At 43.5% G+C, this 17,048-nt stretch overlaps 1 protein-coding gene across 4 annotated transcripts in view; it reads left to right on the forward strand.

Moving 5' to 3' along the window:
• The window catches only part of CABIN1 (calcineurin binding protein 1), a 372,633-nt gene that overhangs the window by 74,701 nt on the left and 280,884 nt on the right, over positions 1 to 17,048 (forward strand). For all 4 annotated transcript variants that reach the window (XM_073629206.1, XM_073629207.1, XM_073629208.1 and 1 more), the window contains exon 20: positions 2,514 to 2,675. In XM_073629206.1, the coding sequence (XP_073485307.1) occupies positions 2,514 to 2,675 (162 nt within the window). The remainder of the gene's footprint in view (positions 1 to 2,513; positions 2,676 to 17,048) is intronic.

Raw genomic sequence — 17,048 nt, forward strand, 5'->3', positions numbered from 1 at the left:
ATGCCCACCATGATGGGCGAAGCCTGGACTTTATATGCAATTCATCTTTGAGGACAGGTAAGATAGGATCCCCCTGTATCTTTAACCATTACGGGGCTATGTTTGAAATGTATTCACTTTACTGTGTAAACGTTTCACACTTGGCACTAAATATTCAAATACTTAGAGCTCAGTCTCAGGTGAATAACCAGGTGTGAAATCACACCAAAGTCGCACACTTTATTGTCACTTCAGTCTGGGTCCTTATAAAGTACTCAGGCACTTCCTGTCTCCCTTTCACCACAAGGTTTTTTTAAAAGATAGTGTACACCCAGGTTTCTGCGTACTCCTTTCCAGACACACTTACCCTATATTCTGTACCCCACAGGGGAATACCCTCAACCGTAGCTATGGCAGAAACCAGGTGAAAGGGAGCCATGGCTAAACCTCAGGCGAGCATTTGTTCTGCTGAAAGCCAGCACAGCACTCAACCTCAGAGTGAAAATGGTTCTCTTGTACTGGAGCAGGAACCGGTTTTTAACACGTCTAGATCTGATTCTAGCTCTATCTCAGGCACGCTACAAGCGGTCTACCTGACAAAAGCAGAATTTTCTTAATTAATGTCACAATACCTCCAACAACTAATGGCAATATTACAGCTGACTCTATTTGAATCGGGTTTCAATATACTTGCCCTAGACAAGGCAGTCACAGAAAGGAATGTCAAGGATAAAGAAGCAGTATTAGAGGAGGCTGCAGAAGATTTTTCTCCCCCAAGCTTTTTTACACCTGAAGTCAGAGCTTCAGGCTTGGCAATGTTTGTTTATGTGAATAAGCTCCCTACTACTATGTGCAAAAACCTCAAGCGTTGTAATTCTTGATTCTCCTCCTTGCCAGGCCCCTTTGGGCACAAAGAGACCATCAAAAACTGGTAGGACATTCCCCGTGGATAAACAAATAGACTGGACAATCTATGATTGGATCACTTCAGAAAAGATTTTCACTCCTCCAAAAATCTTTGCCAAGTTGTATCCAGTGGAAAAAAAGTTCACTAAAAGGTAGCCTGTTCCACATAGCACATATAAACTATTAATTCATGAATTGTGTAAATTCTCCTAAGTACAATGAAACAAAATAAAAAAATGTATATACCATATAGAACCAAGAAAAAAGTCCTTGTGAGAAATTCATAAGAAAGAGTCCCAATTCCCAAATAGAAACAGGCAAAGTGACTACTCTAAATTATCCAGTTGTATATAATATGGATCCAGATAATATGTGGGACCCCACCGATGCACACCATCCTTAGGTGAAGAGGAGGCTTACTGGAAGGTTATAGATTGGTCATAAACTGCTTTATATGAAGATGCCTTTTTTAATCCAACCTCATCCAAATGTACCCACACATCATAACAGATGATATTTAAATCCTTCACATTGGTTACTTCCAGATTGCTCCACGAGGACTGATTGTTTATAATGGTTTAAGCATCCATATCCACATGTAAGAAATAAATAAGCCTCCCATGGTGCAGTATCAATTATTAAAAGGAATTTATTGAATAAAATTGCACTTACTCCACTTCAGAGGTAAAAACAGCCTTGTATTACAAACACGAAAAAGCCCACCTCAGGCCTAGTTCTTGCCATCCCTTTCATTCATATGAATTTTACCTTACCTCTAAATTCTATATCTTGGAGTACAGTACAGGATACCCTTCCTTCTATTTCTTGGTTACCCTACATTGCTTGCTGCAAAGTTTAGGACTCGTAGAGTGAGGAGTGGGTTATAGGGGGGAGCGCCCAGGGGATGGGTCCTTGAAAACTTTGCCAATGTCCAATCACCTGAAGATATGTGCCTATAATTCAGGCTCTATGAATTCTCATCCTGTCTCCTGTACTATACCCCAAGATATGGCATTTACAGGCAAGTCAAAATTCCTCTTTTTTTTTTCTTCTATGGTGAAATAGGTACTTTTGTTTTATTTTGAATGATAGAATTGCCTTCTGTATCCCATTGTGGAGATTTCCCTTCACTTCCCGTCCCATAGCCAAACGGGAAGTGAGAGGAAATCCCCCAGATCACCAGAACGAGTGTTCCCTTTGGAAGATTTCCCCTCTGTTACTTTTCTGGGGACAACCCAAAAGTTGGGATTTTCTTTTACTTTCACTTTCAATGATAATAGTAAACAGGACAAATAGAGAGGGTGAATCTCCTTAACTAGGCACAGACAGTAATACAAACTGACAGGTGGTCTAATCCCTCTCCACTCTATCCAAAACTAAAAAAAAAAAAAAAAAAATGCCTTTAGTTATAATTTAATTGTTTTCTGCAGCCCTTCATCTTCCTCCTTTTCAATTAGACCACAGGTTTTCTTTCTGTAAAAAGGAGTCCCAGCAAGATGGGATTCTTGCTGTACCTGGAAATCCCCTTTTAAAGTGCTATTAAAATGCACCTTTTGGCTTTGTTTGGAATAATTGGTTTGTGTTATAGTAGTTTTTATGCACCTTATCTTTTCTTTCAACCTACTTAGTTACGTGTTCTTCTGAAAGAACTGGCCGTGTCCACCAATAACGATGCCCATCCGTTCAAAGAGGAACTAGAGACAGCTCTGGAGCAGTGTTTCTACTGTTTGTATGGCTATCCAAGCAAGAAGAGCAAGGCTCGATATCTGGAGGAGCATTCGGTTCAGCAGGTGACTGTTTATAGAAGGGTGTATTCCAGGGACAACATTTCAAGTCCTGAGGTACTAGCCAGGCCTTAAGGGTTACTTGCCACCAGTTTCTCCACCCAACCCCTACCCTGCCCCACACCTAAACATGCCCTCATAAATTATCTCATGAAATGACACGTAAATGTTTTATGCAGAATTAAGTTACAAAAATAAATATTAACAACAACTTTATCAGTGCAGCCTCACCTGTACCCCTCAACGCAGCCTCACCTGTGCCCATCAACGCAGCCATATCTCTGCCCATCATTGCAGCGTGACCAGTGCCCACCAATGCAGCCTCACCTGTGCCCATCATTGCAGTGTGACCTGTGCCCATCATTGCAGCCTCACCTGTGTCCATCGTTGCAGCGTGACCTGTGCAGAGGAAGAGAGAAGACGGTCGGATCATCACAGGGGAAGAGAGTGTGGAGGAAGAGGAGAGCTGGCCGGGATAGCTGGCTGTAACTGCTTAAATTCGAATTGCCTCTGCTCGCGGTCACACACAGTCCCGCCTCCTGACCCAGTGCCTGTGACAGACAGACAACACATCCACACCGGCATTGGACCGACGTTCTGCCTGTCACAGGCACTGGGTTAGGAGGCGGGACTGTGTGTGACCATGAGTGGAGGCAATTCAAATGTAAGCAGTTGTGGGCCATCCCCGCTCTGTGATCCAGCCAGCTGTCTTCCCCTGTGAGGATCCGGCCGCCCTCTCTCTTCCTACACGCTCTCTTCCTATGTAATGATCCGGCCACCCTCTTTTCCTCCACGCGCTTTTCTCTGTGATGATCTGGCCGCCCTATCTCTTCCTCCATGCTCTTTTCCCCTGTGATGATCCAGCCACCCGCTTTCTTTTTTCACGCTCTCTTCCCCAGTGATGATCCGGCCACCCTCTCTCTTCCTCCACGCTCTCTTCCCTGTGATGAACCTGCCGCTCTCTCTTTTCCTCCACGCTCTCTTCCCCTGTGATAATCCGGCTGCCCTCTCTCTTCCTCCATGCTCTCTTCCCCTGTGATGATCTGGCCGCCCTCTCTCTTTCTCCACGCTCTTTTCCCCTTTCATGAATGGGCCACCCTCTCTCTTCCTCCATGTTCTCTTCCCCTGGGCAAACGGCTTTCATTCAACCCCGCCTTCCGGCAGTGCTCGCCCCCCCCGCTCCCAGGCAGCCTACGCTCGCCAGCCATAATTTTTCACTGGCAAAATGCGAGTAGGTGAGTGGAAAATTTGAGGGCTGATGTATGCATTTATAGAAATGTATTTCTGTGTTATACAGTAGTCATTTTTTAGAGTAAGTACTGTCAACAGTCTTACTAGAATTTTACATAAAGAGTCATTGATGAGCTGAGATAAAGTACAAACATTTTAGGCAAGTGTGAAAAAATGCAGTAAATTAAGAATGTTTCAGAAATAGAGGTGTTAATAGTTTATCTTTATCACTTACCAAAATGGAAAGTAAATGAACAGAAGGGAAATCCAAATCAAATCAGTATTTAGTGTGACCAGCCTTGCCTTCAAAACAGCATCAATTCTTCTAGGTACACTTGCACGCAGTTTTTGAAGGAACTCGGCAGGTAGGTTGTTCCAAACATCTTGAAGAACTAACCACGGATCTTCTGTGGATGTAGGCTTCCTCAAATCTTTCTGTCTCTTCATGTAATTCCAGAAAGACTCAATGTTGATATCAGGTCTTTGTGGGGGCCAAACCATCACTTCCAACGTGTTCTGAAGCTGGTTCTTAATGACATTAGCTGGATGTTTGGGGGGGTTGTCCTGCTGCAGAATAAATTTGGGCCAATCACATGCCTCCCTGATGGTATGGCATGATGAATAAGTATCTGCCTGTATTTCTCAGCTTTGAGGACACCATTAATCCTGACAAAATCTCCAACTTTGTTTGTAGAAAAGACGCCTCAAATTTGCAAAGCACCTCTCCACCATGCTCTCCAGCTCTTCATGAACAAACTGCCTCCTGCTACAGTCAAATATTTAAAATTTTGCCTCAGCCCAGAGCACCTGCTGCCATTTTTGGAAACCAGGCTAGACCACTCAATTATGCACGAAAACCTAGGAACTGGGGTGCAGAGAAATGGCAAGAGGTGCTCTGAGCAGATAAGTCAAAATGTAAAATATTTGGCTGTAGCAGAAGGCTGTTTGTTCGTGAAGGGCTGGACAGCATGGTACTCTGGTGCTTAAAAGGCAAGGACATCTGCACACCAGACTGGAGAAAGCTGGAATATGCCTCACAACATACAGTACCTTGAAAAAAAAAATCATACACCTTGAAATATTCCACATTTTGTCATGTTACAACCAAAAACGTAAATATATTTTATTGGGATTTTATGTGATGGACCAACACAAAGTGTCACATAATTGTGAAGTGGAAGGAAAATGATAAATTGTTTTCAAAATGTTTTACAAATAAATATGTGAAAAGTGTGGTGTGCATTTTATTCAGCCCCCCTGAGTCAATGCTTTGTAGAACCACCTTTCGCTGCAATTACAGCTACAAGTCGTTTTGGGGAAGTCTCTACCAGCTTTACACATCTTGAGAGTGACATTTTTGCCCATTCTTATTCTGCAAAATAGCTCAAGCTCTGTCAGATTGGATGGAGAGCATCTGCGAACTGCAATTTTCAAGTCTTGCCACAGAGTCTCAATTGGATTTAGGTCTGGACTTTGACGGTTCCATTCTAACACACGAATATACTTTGATTTAAACCATTCCATTGTAGCTCTAGCTGTATGTTTAGGGTTAACCAAACCAAAAACCCCTGAGGAAGGCACATGATCCCTGTGCCGAACAAGCGTAGGGGAGGGGCCAGGACGGAGGGAGCAGCATGGAGTCTGTACAGGAGTAACATTTCATACCATACTCCGTACCTATTTCAAACTGTCATTTTGGAAGCTGATTTTAGAGCGGTGCACTGACGCACCAGCAATATGTGAGTACCCCAGTGTGGGGAGTGTTATTCTTTCAATAAACTTTCCCAACGGTATCACACTATATAGTTTCTCTTTTGTTCATTTCCACGGAGCTGTATTAAACCAAGCTGGAGATTAACGACTGGTAAATCATTGCTGAGCCCGGGGGTGGCTCCAAAGTGTGTTTGGACTCAGTGTAGCAGCTGGGTCACACGCTCTGAGGTGAGCACATTAACCTAGGGGGGGCACTGAAATGCACCAGAGCGTGGTTTGCAGCTCTGGAGAGTTTTGAGCATGTTGGATTACAGCATATATGGACACTGTTTATATGCACTAATTGGATGCTGTTATAAGGGACTTTTCACATATCACTTTGGGATCATGTACTAGGATATCCTTCTTGATCATTATAGAGCACTAAGCACTTTATATAATTGTTTATGCACTTATATATTCAGCAATATAGTGTATATGTATATATATATATATATTTATTTTTATGCACATTGCACTTTACATGTTTTGCTTTGTATGGATTCACTATAATTGTTATGGTATTCATTCACTTATATACCAGATTTGAATTTGCATAAATTTATTTGTTGTTTATTTTTTATATACATCTCATACTCCAGAGACAATACAGTATATTGTGTTCACTCTAGCGCTGCGCATATTTTCTATCATTGTATGTTTAGGGTTGTTGTCCTGCTGGAAGGTGAACCTCCACCCCAGTCTCAAGTCTTTTGCAGACTCTAACAGGTTTTGTTCTAAGGTTGCCTTGTATTTGGCTCCATCCATCTTCCCATCAACTCTGACCAGCTTCTCTGTCCCTTCTGAAGAAAAGCATCCCCGCAGCATGATGCTGCCACCACCATGTTTCACAGTGGGGATGGTGTGTTCAGGTTGATGTGCAGTGTTTTCCGCCACACATAGCGTTTTGCTTTTAGGCTTCAATTTTGGTCTCATCTGACCAGAGCACCTTCTTCTACATGTTTGTTGTGTCCCCCCACTTGGCGTCTCGCAAACTGCAAACGGGACTTCTTATGGCTTTCTTTCAACATTGGCTTTCTTCTTGCCACTCTTTCATAAAGGCCAGATTTGTGGAGTGCACGACTAATAGTTGTCCTGTGGACAGATTCTCCCACCTGAGCTGTGGATCTCTGCAGCTCCTCCAGAGTTACAATGGGCCTCTTGGCTGCTTCTCTGATTAATGCTCTCCTTACCCGGCCTGTCAGTTTAGGTGGATGGACATGTCTTGGTAGGTTTGCAGTTGTGCCATACTCTTTCCATTTTCGAATGATGTATTGAACGGTGCTTTGTGACATGTTCAAAGCTTGCGATTTTTTTTCATAACCTAACCCTACTTTAAACTTCTCTACAATTCATCCCTGACTTGTCTAGTGTGTTCCTTAATCTTCATGATGCTATTTGTTCACTAAGGTTCTCTGACAAACCTCTAAGGGCTTTACAGAACAGCTGTATTTATACTGAGATTATATTCCACACAGGTGGACTCTATTTACTAATTAGGTGACTTCTAAAGGCAATTGGTTCCACTAGATTTTAGTTAGGGGTATCGGAGTAAAGGGGCTGAATACAAATGCACACCACGGTTTTCACATATGTATTTGTAAAAAAAATTCAAAACCAATTTTCTTTTCATACATCAGGGGACACAGAGCCTTAATAGTTTACTATGTGGGTTATAGGCCACCTTCAGGTGATGGACACTGGCACGCCCTAAGACAAAAAAAGTGCAATCCTTATATAACTCCTCCCACTACTGGGAGTACCTCAGTTTTTTCGACAGTGTCTAGGTGTTGGTCACGGAGTAAAGATGTGCTGAGCTGAGCTCCTCTGGAGCAATCCTTGCTGGGGCTAGCTATGCAGATGGATCCATTCGAGGTGTCTCTCCTGTGTACCCAGGCCTCGTGTCCGAAGAAACAAGGTTTTTGCCCGTGAATGCTTCTGTTTTGAGAGCTGGACCCCGGAATCCAGTACTTTTTGGTATTAAGGCCATAAAGTTTACTGCCAGTGGTGCTATTGCAGGTCCAGGATTGTGGGTTTCCTCGAGGATCTCCAGCTCCTGAAGGTTTAACGGAACCCACCGTTAAGGGTGAAGATTGGGTCTGTTGGTTTACCACAGAAAACCCTGCGGCGGGAAAGGTAAGTGGAGTTTTTCTAAGAAATTTTTAAAATTTTCTTATGAATTGTCTCCTTTAAAGTAAATGTTGTTATTCCTAAGTGTCACCACTGGGGGCTGTACGGAGCACGTACTTTCTCATGCTTTGCTCAGAGATCATACTGTGTCACAGAAGCAGCGGACTCTTTTTCTCCAGCCAGCAGGCAGACCGGTAAGTTTGGGGGGTTTTTGCTTCCTCCAGACACCCCCACCTGGGTTGAACTCTTCCCCTCTTTGTGATGCTGAGTATAAGGGAGAACTGAAAACAATCGGCAATGCCGTTTTCTTTCACAGGCCATACACGGGGCGGCTTCCGGGTCTCCTCCACGCCATCCCTCCCTCACTCACAAGCCGATCCAGTCGGATCAGAGACCCGTGCTTGCGTGGGAAAACTTTTTTTGAAAGAGGAAGGAGCAGAGGGAGCATGAAAGAGGTTGGTGACACAGGCATTTCCTGCTTAACACATTTACTATTTGCATGAGGCTGAGCATTAATAGCAGCGGCAGTGGCTGGACTATTGTTCAAGCAGTGGATGCGATTTCTTCTGACAGTACCTCTGCTTTGTGCATCGGGCTAAGGTCAGAAGGGGGGTTAAAACAACCCCAAAATAAAGCTAATAGGGTCCCCCTCAATCTCTGGAAAACCTACTCATCTCTACAAATGGCATCCTCCTCTGAGAGAAAGTGGCTGGTCAGAATCAGCATCGGGGCCATGAAATGTTTGCAACTGTTTTCAACACTGCAGCCCCTGTGTATTTTACCAAAAGATCTTTTTTCCCTCAGTCATGATGGGTTTAAAAAAAAAAAAAGTTTAGCGGGAGAGGAACTGAGGAAGTAGGGGCAGGAGAAGACGAATGCCCTCAGGGGACCGTGGTGAGGCTGATGACTCCTCTTCTGAGGTGTCAAATGTGGGAGAATCAGCTGGTTTCAATCTTAAGATTGATGGTGCAATTTCTTGCTGTGTATGGTCCGCTCCACATTTATGCTCCCTTAACTGAGTGTTTGGGTTCGCTAAAGCCTCCTCAAACTGTGCATGCCTTTTCCTGTCCATTTATTGTTGCAAAAGCTTTTTTGTATCTGAGAGGATCTCCCAGATAAACATAATTTTTCCTCCTAAAAAAGTTTTTCACACTTTATCCTATGGTGGAGGAAATTCACTAAGTAGATTATACCAGCAATTATCGCTGCTATATCCTCTGTGAATAAGAGCTTTTGTTCGGCAAACAATGCTCAAATGCTTAGGCATCCAACAAATAAAATGTTGGAATTCCTGTTAAAAAACCCCCAAAAAACACTTTTTTCTCTGGCAGATTGAGCAGCCTGCACTGACAGTAATTGCTTAATCATTGTGAGGCCAATTTAACAGGTGTTCAGGTATCTTGCTCAGCAGGCCCAGGATCTGGCAGCTTTATGTTTGCAATAATTGCTTTGTGAGTTTCTATTGAAGAACCTCCACAAGGTTCTCATGCAGGTGCTTGCTTATAAACTAGCCAAACGCACAACTGCTGAGATGCCTACGGCCACATCACCCTGAAAGCGCTCAATCTCGTCTGATCTCAGAGGCTTAGCAGGGTCAGGCCTGGTTAGTACCTGTATGGGAGACCGCCTGGGAATACCAGGTGCTATACATGGTTCTGTGCACATTGTTGCCAACACAAACAGCTAAACGCATGAGTGTGGGAACGCAGGCCAGCGGAGGATAAACTTCCTTTCACCATGCCTCCTGGCTAGTCTTCCTTTTGCGGTGAAACAGCTATTTGAAAATGTTTGGATAATTCATCCAAAGAAATTCTATTGGAAGAAATACCCCCTTTTGCCATTTAAGTAAAGGAGTAAATATATTTTAATTTTTAAAGCTCCTTCCTTTGTGCCAGGGGCATCAGCCTCCAGGCAGTCACGATGGCTTCCTTCGTCAGGTTCAAAAGGTAATCCTCAGAATTAACCCCAGGGACAAAAGAGGTCTTGAGGGAGGAAACCTACAAGATACTGAAGCCTCCTCATGAGGAGGCGCCCCGCTCGCTCAATAGGGGGAATTCTTCTGCAGTTCTCAAGGATCTGACAGGAAGACAAATAGGGGCTTCCTCAATAGCTCCAAAGGTACAAGCTGGAGTTCCAAGAGTTCCCATCTCCTCCTTTTTTTTCCTCAGATCAAAACATTCCTAAGAATCCAGAGAAAAAGAAGACTTTCTCTCAAGCATTGGACCATTTTTTTTGGCAAAAGTGGTCATGGTGATCTCCATGTAAGAGGAGAGGTTGGAGTTTGGTTAAATCCAAATGGATATTCTGGATCTCAAAGATCTAAACTCTTCCCTGCTCACCAGAAATTTCTACGCTTTGAGGTAGAAAATCATTTCCACTTTGTAGCTCTACCTTTTCGGACTAGCTACTGCACCTCAAGTGTTTATAAAGATCTTAGCTCCTCCTGTAACCAGGTTAAGGGCTCAAAGTATAACGATACTAGCCTACTTAGACGATCTACTCTTGATAGATCAGTTGGTAGCCCGTATAAACCAAAGTCTGGTCACCACAGTCAGCTACCTGGAATACTTGGATCCTCAACCTAGAAAAATCCTCCTTAAAACCATCAAGGAAATTGCAGTACTTAAGGCTGATCATAGATACAGTCCAGAAAAGGGTATTTTTGTCCCAGGAAAGAATTGGTTCCTTTAAAGGAACTGATTTGGTTGGTTAAAACAAAGAAGAATCCTTCTATTCATCTTTGCATTAGTTTATTGGGAAAAATGGTGGCTTCTTTCTAGGCCATTCCATATGCGCAGTTTCATTCAAGACTGCTGCAAAACAGTATCCTGTCAACTTGGAACAAGAACGTCCAAACTCTGGACTTCCTGGTGCGTTTATCCGCCAAATTGCATCAGAGCCTCAATTGGTGGTTAATATCCAAAAATCTTAAAAAAGAAAAATCCTTTCTACCGGTTACCTGCAAAGCAGTAACAGATGCCAGCCTTTTGGGCTGGGGAGCAGTCCTGGAAGAAGTATCTATCCAAGGGAAGTGATCCAAATCAGAGTTGACCCTGCCCATCAAGATTCGGGCAGTACTCCTGGCCCCAAAGGCCTGGACACTCAGACTACGGAATTATCCTGTCAGGATCCAATCCGACAATGCCACAGCTGTGGCTTATATCAATCACCAAGGGGGCACGAGAAGTCGTGCGGCCCAGAGTGAGGTGAATCATATTCTGTCTTGGGCAGGAAACAACATTCCTTGCCTATCGGCAGTTTTCATTCCAGGGATGGGGCAGGTGGACTACTTGAGTCGGCAACAAGTGTTCCCGGGAGAATGATCCCTTCACCCCAACATCTTTCTGTCAATATGCCAAAAATTGGGAGTTCCGGACATGGATCTGTTTGCGTCCAGGTTCAACAACAAGATCGACAACTTTGTATCAAGGACAAGGGATCCAATGGCATACGGAACAGATGCCTTGGTCTTTCCATGATCTATGCATTCCCTCCTGTTCTGCTGCTTCCGCGTCTCCTATGTAGGATCAAGCAAGAGGGAAAGGAGGTGATTCTGGTGGCCCAGGAGATCTTGGTTTGCCGAGATCATAAGGATGGTGGTAGGGGACCCTTGAACCCTGCCCCTGTGGCCAGACCTTCTCTCGCAAGGTCCGGTGTTCCATTCCTACCTTACAAACGCTAAATTTAACGGTTTGGCTATTGAGACCCACATTCTAAAGGACCATGGGCTGTCAGCTTAAGTAGTTTCTACCTTGGTTAATGCTAGGAAGCCGGCCTCCAGAATCATATATTATAGAGTCTGGAAGGCATATGTCTCCTGGTGTGAATCCAGGGGTTGGCACCCCAGGAAATATATCATAGGTAGGATCCTTGACTTCCTACAGATGGGATCAGTAATGAAGCTGGCCTTGAGCACTATCAAGGGCCAGGTGTCGGCCTTATCTGTGTTTGTTTTTTCAATGACCACTTGCTTCACACTCTCTGGTTCGTAACCTTATCCGGGGGTAACGCGGATTAATCCCCCAGTTGAGTCACCCCTAAACCCTTGGGACTTGAATTTAGTCCTGTCAGCTTTACAAAAACAGCCTTTTGAACCGATTCAGGATATTCCCTCGATCCTCTTCACAAGGGAAATTAGTTTTCTTGGTTGCCATATCTTCTTCAAAGAGAGTATAAGAGTTGGGTGCTCTTTCCTGTAAAGAGCCATATTTGATTATTCATAAGGATAAGGTTGTATTGCGGCCTCATCCTGGTTTTCATTTAAACCAGGATATTGTTCTTCCTGCATTTTTTCCAGAACCTTGTTCTGTGGAAGAAAAGTCACTACGTTCTCTTGATGTGGTAAGAGCGGTCAAGGTCTATTTAAAAGCGACTGCTCAGATTTGTAAAACAGATGTTTTGTTTGTGTTGCCGATAAAAGAGGACAGGCAGCATCAAAATTACCATTTCTAAATGGATTCATCAAGTGATTGTTCAAGCTTATGGTTTAAAGAGGAAAATTCCTCCTTTTCATATTAAAGCGCACTCCACCAGTGCTGTTAATGCTTCTTGGGCAGTGCATCACCAAGCCTCCATGGCTCAGATCTGCAAGGCCGCAACTTGGTCTTCAATCCATACATTTACCAGATTCTATCAAGTAGATGTAAAAGGTCATGAGGATATCACCTTTGGGCGCAGTGTACTGCAGGCTGGAGTATAAGTCCTCTAGTCTCTTGGTGCCCTACTTTTGTTGTGTCTCCCTCCCTTCAGTTGGCATTGCTATGGGACATCCCACATAGTACCTACTATGGCTCTGTGTCCCCTGATGTATGAAAAGAAAATAGGATTTTTAAAACAGCTTACCTGTAAAATCCTTTTCTTTGAAGTACATCAGGGGACACAGAGGTCCCTCCCTTCATGGTATACACGTGTATTGCTTTGCTACAAAACTGAGGTACTCCTAGTAGTGGGAGGGGTTATATAGGGAGTGCACTTTTTTGTCTTAGGGCGTGCCAGTGTCCATCACCTGAAGGTGGCCTATAACCCACATAGTAACTACTAAGGCTCTGTGTCCCCTAATGTAATTCAAAGAAAAGGATTTTACTGGTAAGCTGTTTTAAAAATTCTATAATCATTTTCCTTCCACTTCACAATTATGTGCCATTTTGTGTTGGCTTATCACATAAAATACATTTACATTTCTGGTAGTAACTTGACAAAATGTGGAAAATTTCAAAGGGTATGAATACTTTTTCAAGGCGCTGTACTGTAAAGAATAAAACTTATGAATTTCACACCATGTGAAATAAGCCTTCCAATTATGATGATACACCTTTGAAAGGTTGACTTTCTACCCATAGTGTCTGAAATGCTCCGGTCCCTCAGGACCTGGGCTTCAACAGCTATGCCATCAAAGCCAGCAGCCATAAAGTAGGATGGAATATCAAACCCTAAGACAGCAGGTCCAGTTGTTCCGGAAGAGCCCAGGACTTGGTTGCCAAGAGGTCTATAATGTTTGCATACCAAGATCTTGGCCAGGCCGATGTGATCAGGATCACCTGAATGCCCTCAACCTTTATCCTGCGAGGAAGGAGATGAAGTGGAGGAAGGCATAGATCAGAGAAAACTGATCCCAGGAAGTCGCCAGTGTATTCCTGGCACAAGATGCAAACTTGTCAAGTTGGCATTGTCTGACTGCTCCGTTACAGGAAGACCCTGAAGGCAGCCAGACCAGTGCGAGAGGGCCAGCTGAATCATCTGAAGTTACAAGTTGTCCTTAGAGACTCAACTTAAGTATTTACAGCATTGGTTTGGAACCATGGCTGACTACAGAAGGTGTAGCACCCAGACAAACCTCTCCAGTTTTAGAAAAAAAATTACAGTATTCAGAATTGCCGTTTTTGGCAATCTGAATACTTTGAAGTGCAAAGGAGGGATTTGGGGTCTTTTAGACCCCCCCGATTCCTACATAAAGAGTACCTGTCACCACCTTTTACTTTCACAAGGGATGTTTAGATTCCTTGTGACAGCAATAAAAGTGATCTTTTTTTATTTTTTTAGTGACAATGTAAAAAAATAAAAATAAGAAAAATAAATATTTTTTAAAGTGCCCTTGTCCCCGCGAGCTCGCGCAGCAAAGAAAACGCACACGTAAGTCATGCCCGCATATGTAAACGGTGTTCAAATCACACGTGAGGTATCGCCGCGATCCTTTCACATTATACAAAAAAAATTGGGCTAACTTTACTGTTTAGTTTTTTTTTAATTCATGAAAGTGTCTTTTTTCTTAAAAAAAAATGCGTTTGAAAGACCGCTGCGCAAATGCAGTGTGACATAATATATATATATATTCATAAATATATATTTATATACACAGTGTTATATTGCAGCCATTTGCTAAAATCATTTAAGTTCATTTTTTTCCTCATCAATGTACACACAGCACCCCATATTGACAGAAAAACACAGAATTGTTGACATTTTTGCAGATTTATTAAAAAAGAGAAACTGAAATATCACATCCTAAGTATTCAGACCCTTTGCTGTGACACTCATATATTTCCATTTCTTCTGATCATCCTTGAAATGGTTCTACACCTTCATTTGAGTCCAGCTGTGTTTGATTATACTGATTGGACTTGATTAGGAAAGCCACACACCTTACAGCTCACAATGCATGTCAGAGCAAATGAGGATCATGAGGTCAAAGGAACTGCCTGAAGAGCTCAGAGACAGAATTGTGGCAAGGCACAGATCTGGCCAAGGTTATGAAAAAAAAATCTTCTGCACTTAAGGTTCCTAAGAGCACATCCGGCCAAACTGAGCTATCGGGGGAGCAGAGCCTTGGTGAGAGAGGTAAAGAAAACCCAAAGATCACTGTGGTTGAGCTCCAGAGTCGGGAGATGGGAGAAAGTTGTAGAAAGTCAACCATCACTGCAGCCCTCCACCAGTCGGGGCTTTATGGCAGAGTGGCCCGACGGAAGCCTCTCCTCAGTGCAAGACACATGAAAGCCCGCAAGGAGTTTGCTAAAAAAACGCTTGAAGGACTCCAAGATGGTAAGAAATAAGATTCTCTGGTCTGATGAGACCAAGATAGAACTTTTTGGCCTTAATTCTAAGCGGTATGTGTGGAGAAAACCAGGCACTGCTCATCACCTGTCCAATACAGTCCCAACAGTGAAGCATGGTGGTGGCAGCATCATGCTGTGAGGATGTTTTTCAGCTGCAGGGACAGGACGACTGGTTGCAATCGAGGGAAAGATGAATGTGGCCAAGTACAGGGATATCCTGGACGAAAACCTTCTTCAGAGTGCTCAGGACCTCAGACTGGGCCGAAGGTTTACCTTCCAACAAGACAATGACCCTAAGCACACAGCTAAAATAACGAAGAAGTGGCTTCACAACAACTCCGTGACTGTTCTTGAATGGCCCAGCCAGAGCCCTGACTTAAACCCAATTGAGCATCTCTGGAGAGACCTAAAAATGGCTGTCCACCAACGTTTACCATCCAACCTGACAGAACCAGAGAGCGCGGATGAGCTCGGGCATGTTTGCATGCTGCACGTGCCGAGCCCACCAGGAACTCAGCACTGCACAGCGCTAATCACAAGCAGTGAGACATTTCCCGATGTGCGGCTGCAGAGACCGGAAAATGTCTCACTGCTTGTGATTAGTGCAGCACATTGCTGACTTCCTGGCGGGCTCGGCACGTGCAGCATGCGAACACGCCGGAGCTCATCCTTACTGGAGAGGATCTGCAAGGAGGAATGGCAGAGGATCCCCAAATCTAGGTGTGAAAAACTTGTTGCATTTTTCCCAAAAAGACTCATGGCTGTATTAGATCAAGAGGGCGCTTCTACTAAATACTGAGCAAAGGGTCTAAATACTTAGGACCATGTGATATTTAATTTTTTCTTTTTTAATAAATCTGCAAAAATGTCAACAGTTCTGTGTTTTTCTGTCAATATGGGGTGCTGTGTGTACATTAACCACTTGCCACCCAGGCCAATTCTGACATTTCTCTCTTACATGTAAAAATCATCATTTTTTTGCTAGAAAATTACATAGAACCCCCAAACATTATATATGTTTTTTTTTAGCAAAGACCCTGGAGAATACAATGGTGGTTGTTGCAACTTTTTATCTCGCACGATATTTGCACAGCAATTTTTCTAATGCGTTTTTTGGGAAAAAAACAGTTTTGTGTTTTAAAAAAAAAAAACAGTAAAGTTAGCCCAATGTTTTTGCATATCGTGAAAGATGTTCGCCGAGTAAATAGATACCTAACATGTCACGCTTCAAAATTGCACACGCTCATGGAATGGCGCCAAAGTTCGGTACTTAAAAATCCCCATAGGCGACGCTTGAAATTTTTTTCCTGGTTACATGTTTTGAGTTACAGAGGAGGTCCAGGAACAAAATTATTGCTCTCGCTCCAACATTTGCGTCGATACCTCCCATGTAAGGTTTGAACACCGTTTTTATATGTGGGCGGGACTTATGCGTTCGCTTCTGCATGCGAGCACATGGGGACAGGGGCGCTTTAAAAAATTTTTTTTTTTATTGTTAATTATACATTCTTTTTTTTACTTTGACACTTTTTAAAAAAAAAAAATTTGATCACTTTTCTTCCTATTACAAGGTAATTAAACATCCCTTGTAATCGGAATATGACATGACAGGTCCTCTTTATAGTGAGATATGGGGTCAATAAGACCCCACATCTCACCACTAGGCTAGGAAGCCTGAAATTAAAAATAAAAAAAAATAAACTGATCGCCGCTTCCCAGCCAAAGTGGCGCCATTGTTTTGAAGGCAGAGGCCAGGCGTGACGTCATAACATTGCACCCGGCCTCCGACGATCATAGAGACTCCGGCGACCATCTGGTCCGTAGGAAATCTCTATGATCAACATCCGGGGCCGGCGGATCTTCTATCCGGCTCACCGATCGTATCGGTGAATCGGTAGAAGCACCGGAGGGAGGCGGGAGGAGGGGAATGATCCCCGTAAGAATGATCAAGCGGCGGAACAGCTGCTATGATCGTTCTTATGGTGTAGGGAATCGCCGGCAGAAACCGGCAATATCTGAATGATGTCTGTAGCTACAGGCATCATTCAGATATACCCGCTCAAAGTCCGTCATGTCATATGATGGCGGGCGGGAGTGAGGTGGTTAATGAGGAAAAAAAATGAAACTAAATGATTCTGGCTGCAATATAGCAGAGTGAAAAATTTAAGGGGGTCTACTGAATACTTTCCGTCCCCGCTGTGTGTGTGTGTGTGTGTGT

The sequence above is a fragment of the Aquarana catesbeiana genome, linkage group LG01, assembly GCF_042186555.1.
Source record: "Aquarana catesbeiana isolate 2022-GZ linkage group LG01, ASM4218655v1, whole genome shotgun sequence".
Lineage (NCBI taxonomy): Eukaryota > Metazoa > Chordata > Amphibia > Anura > Ranidae > Aquarana > Aquarana catesbeiana.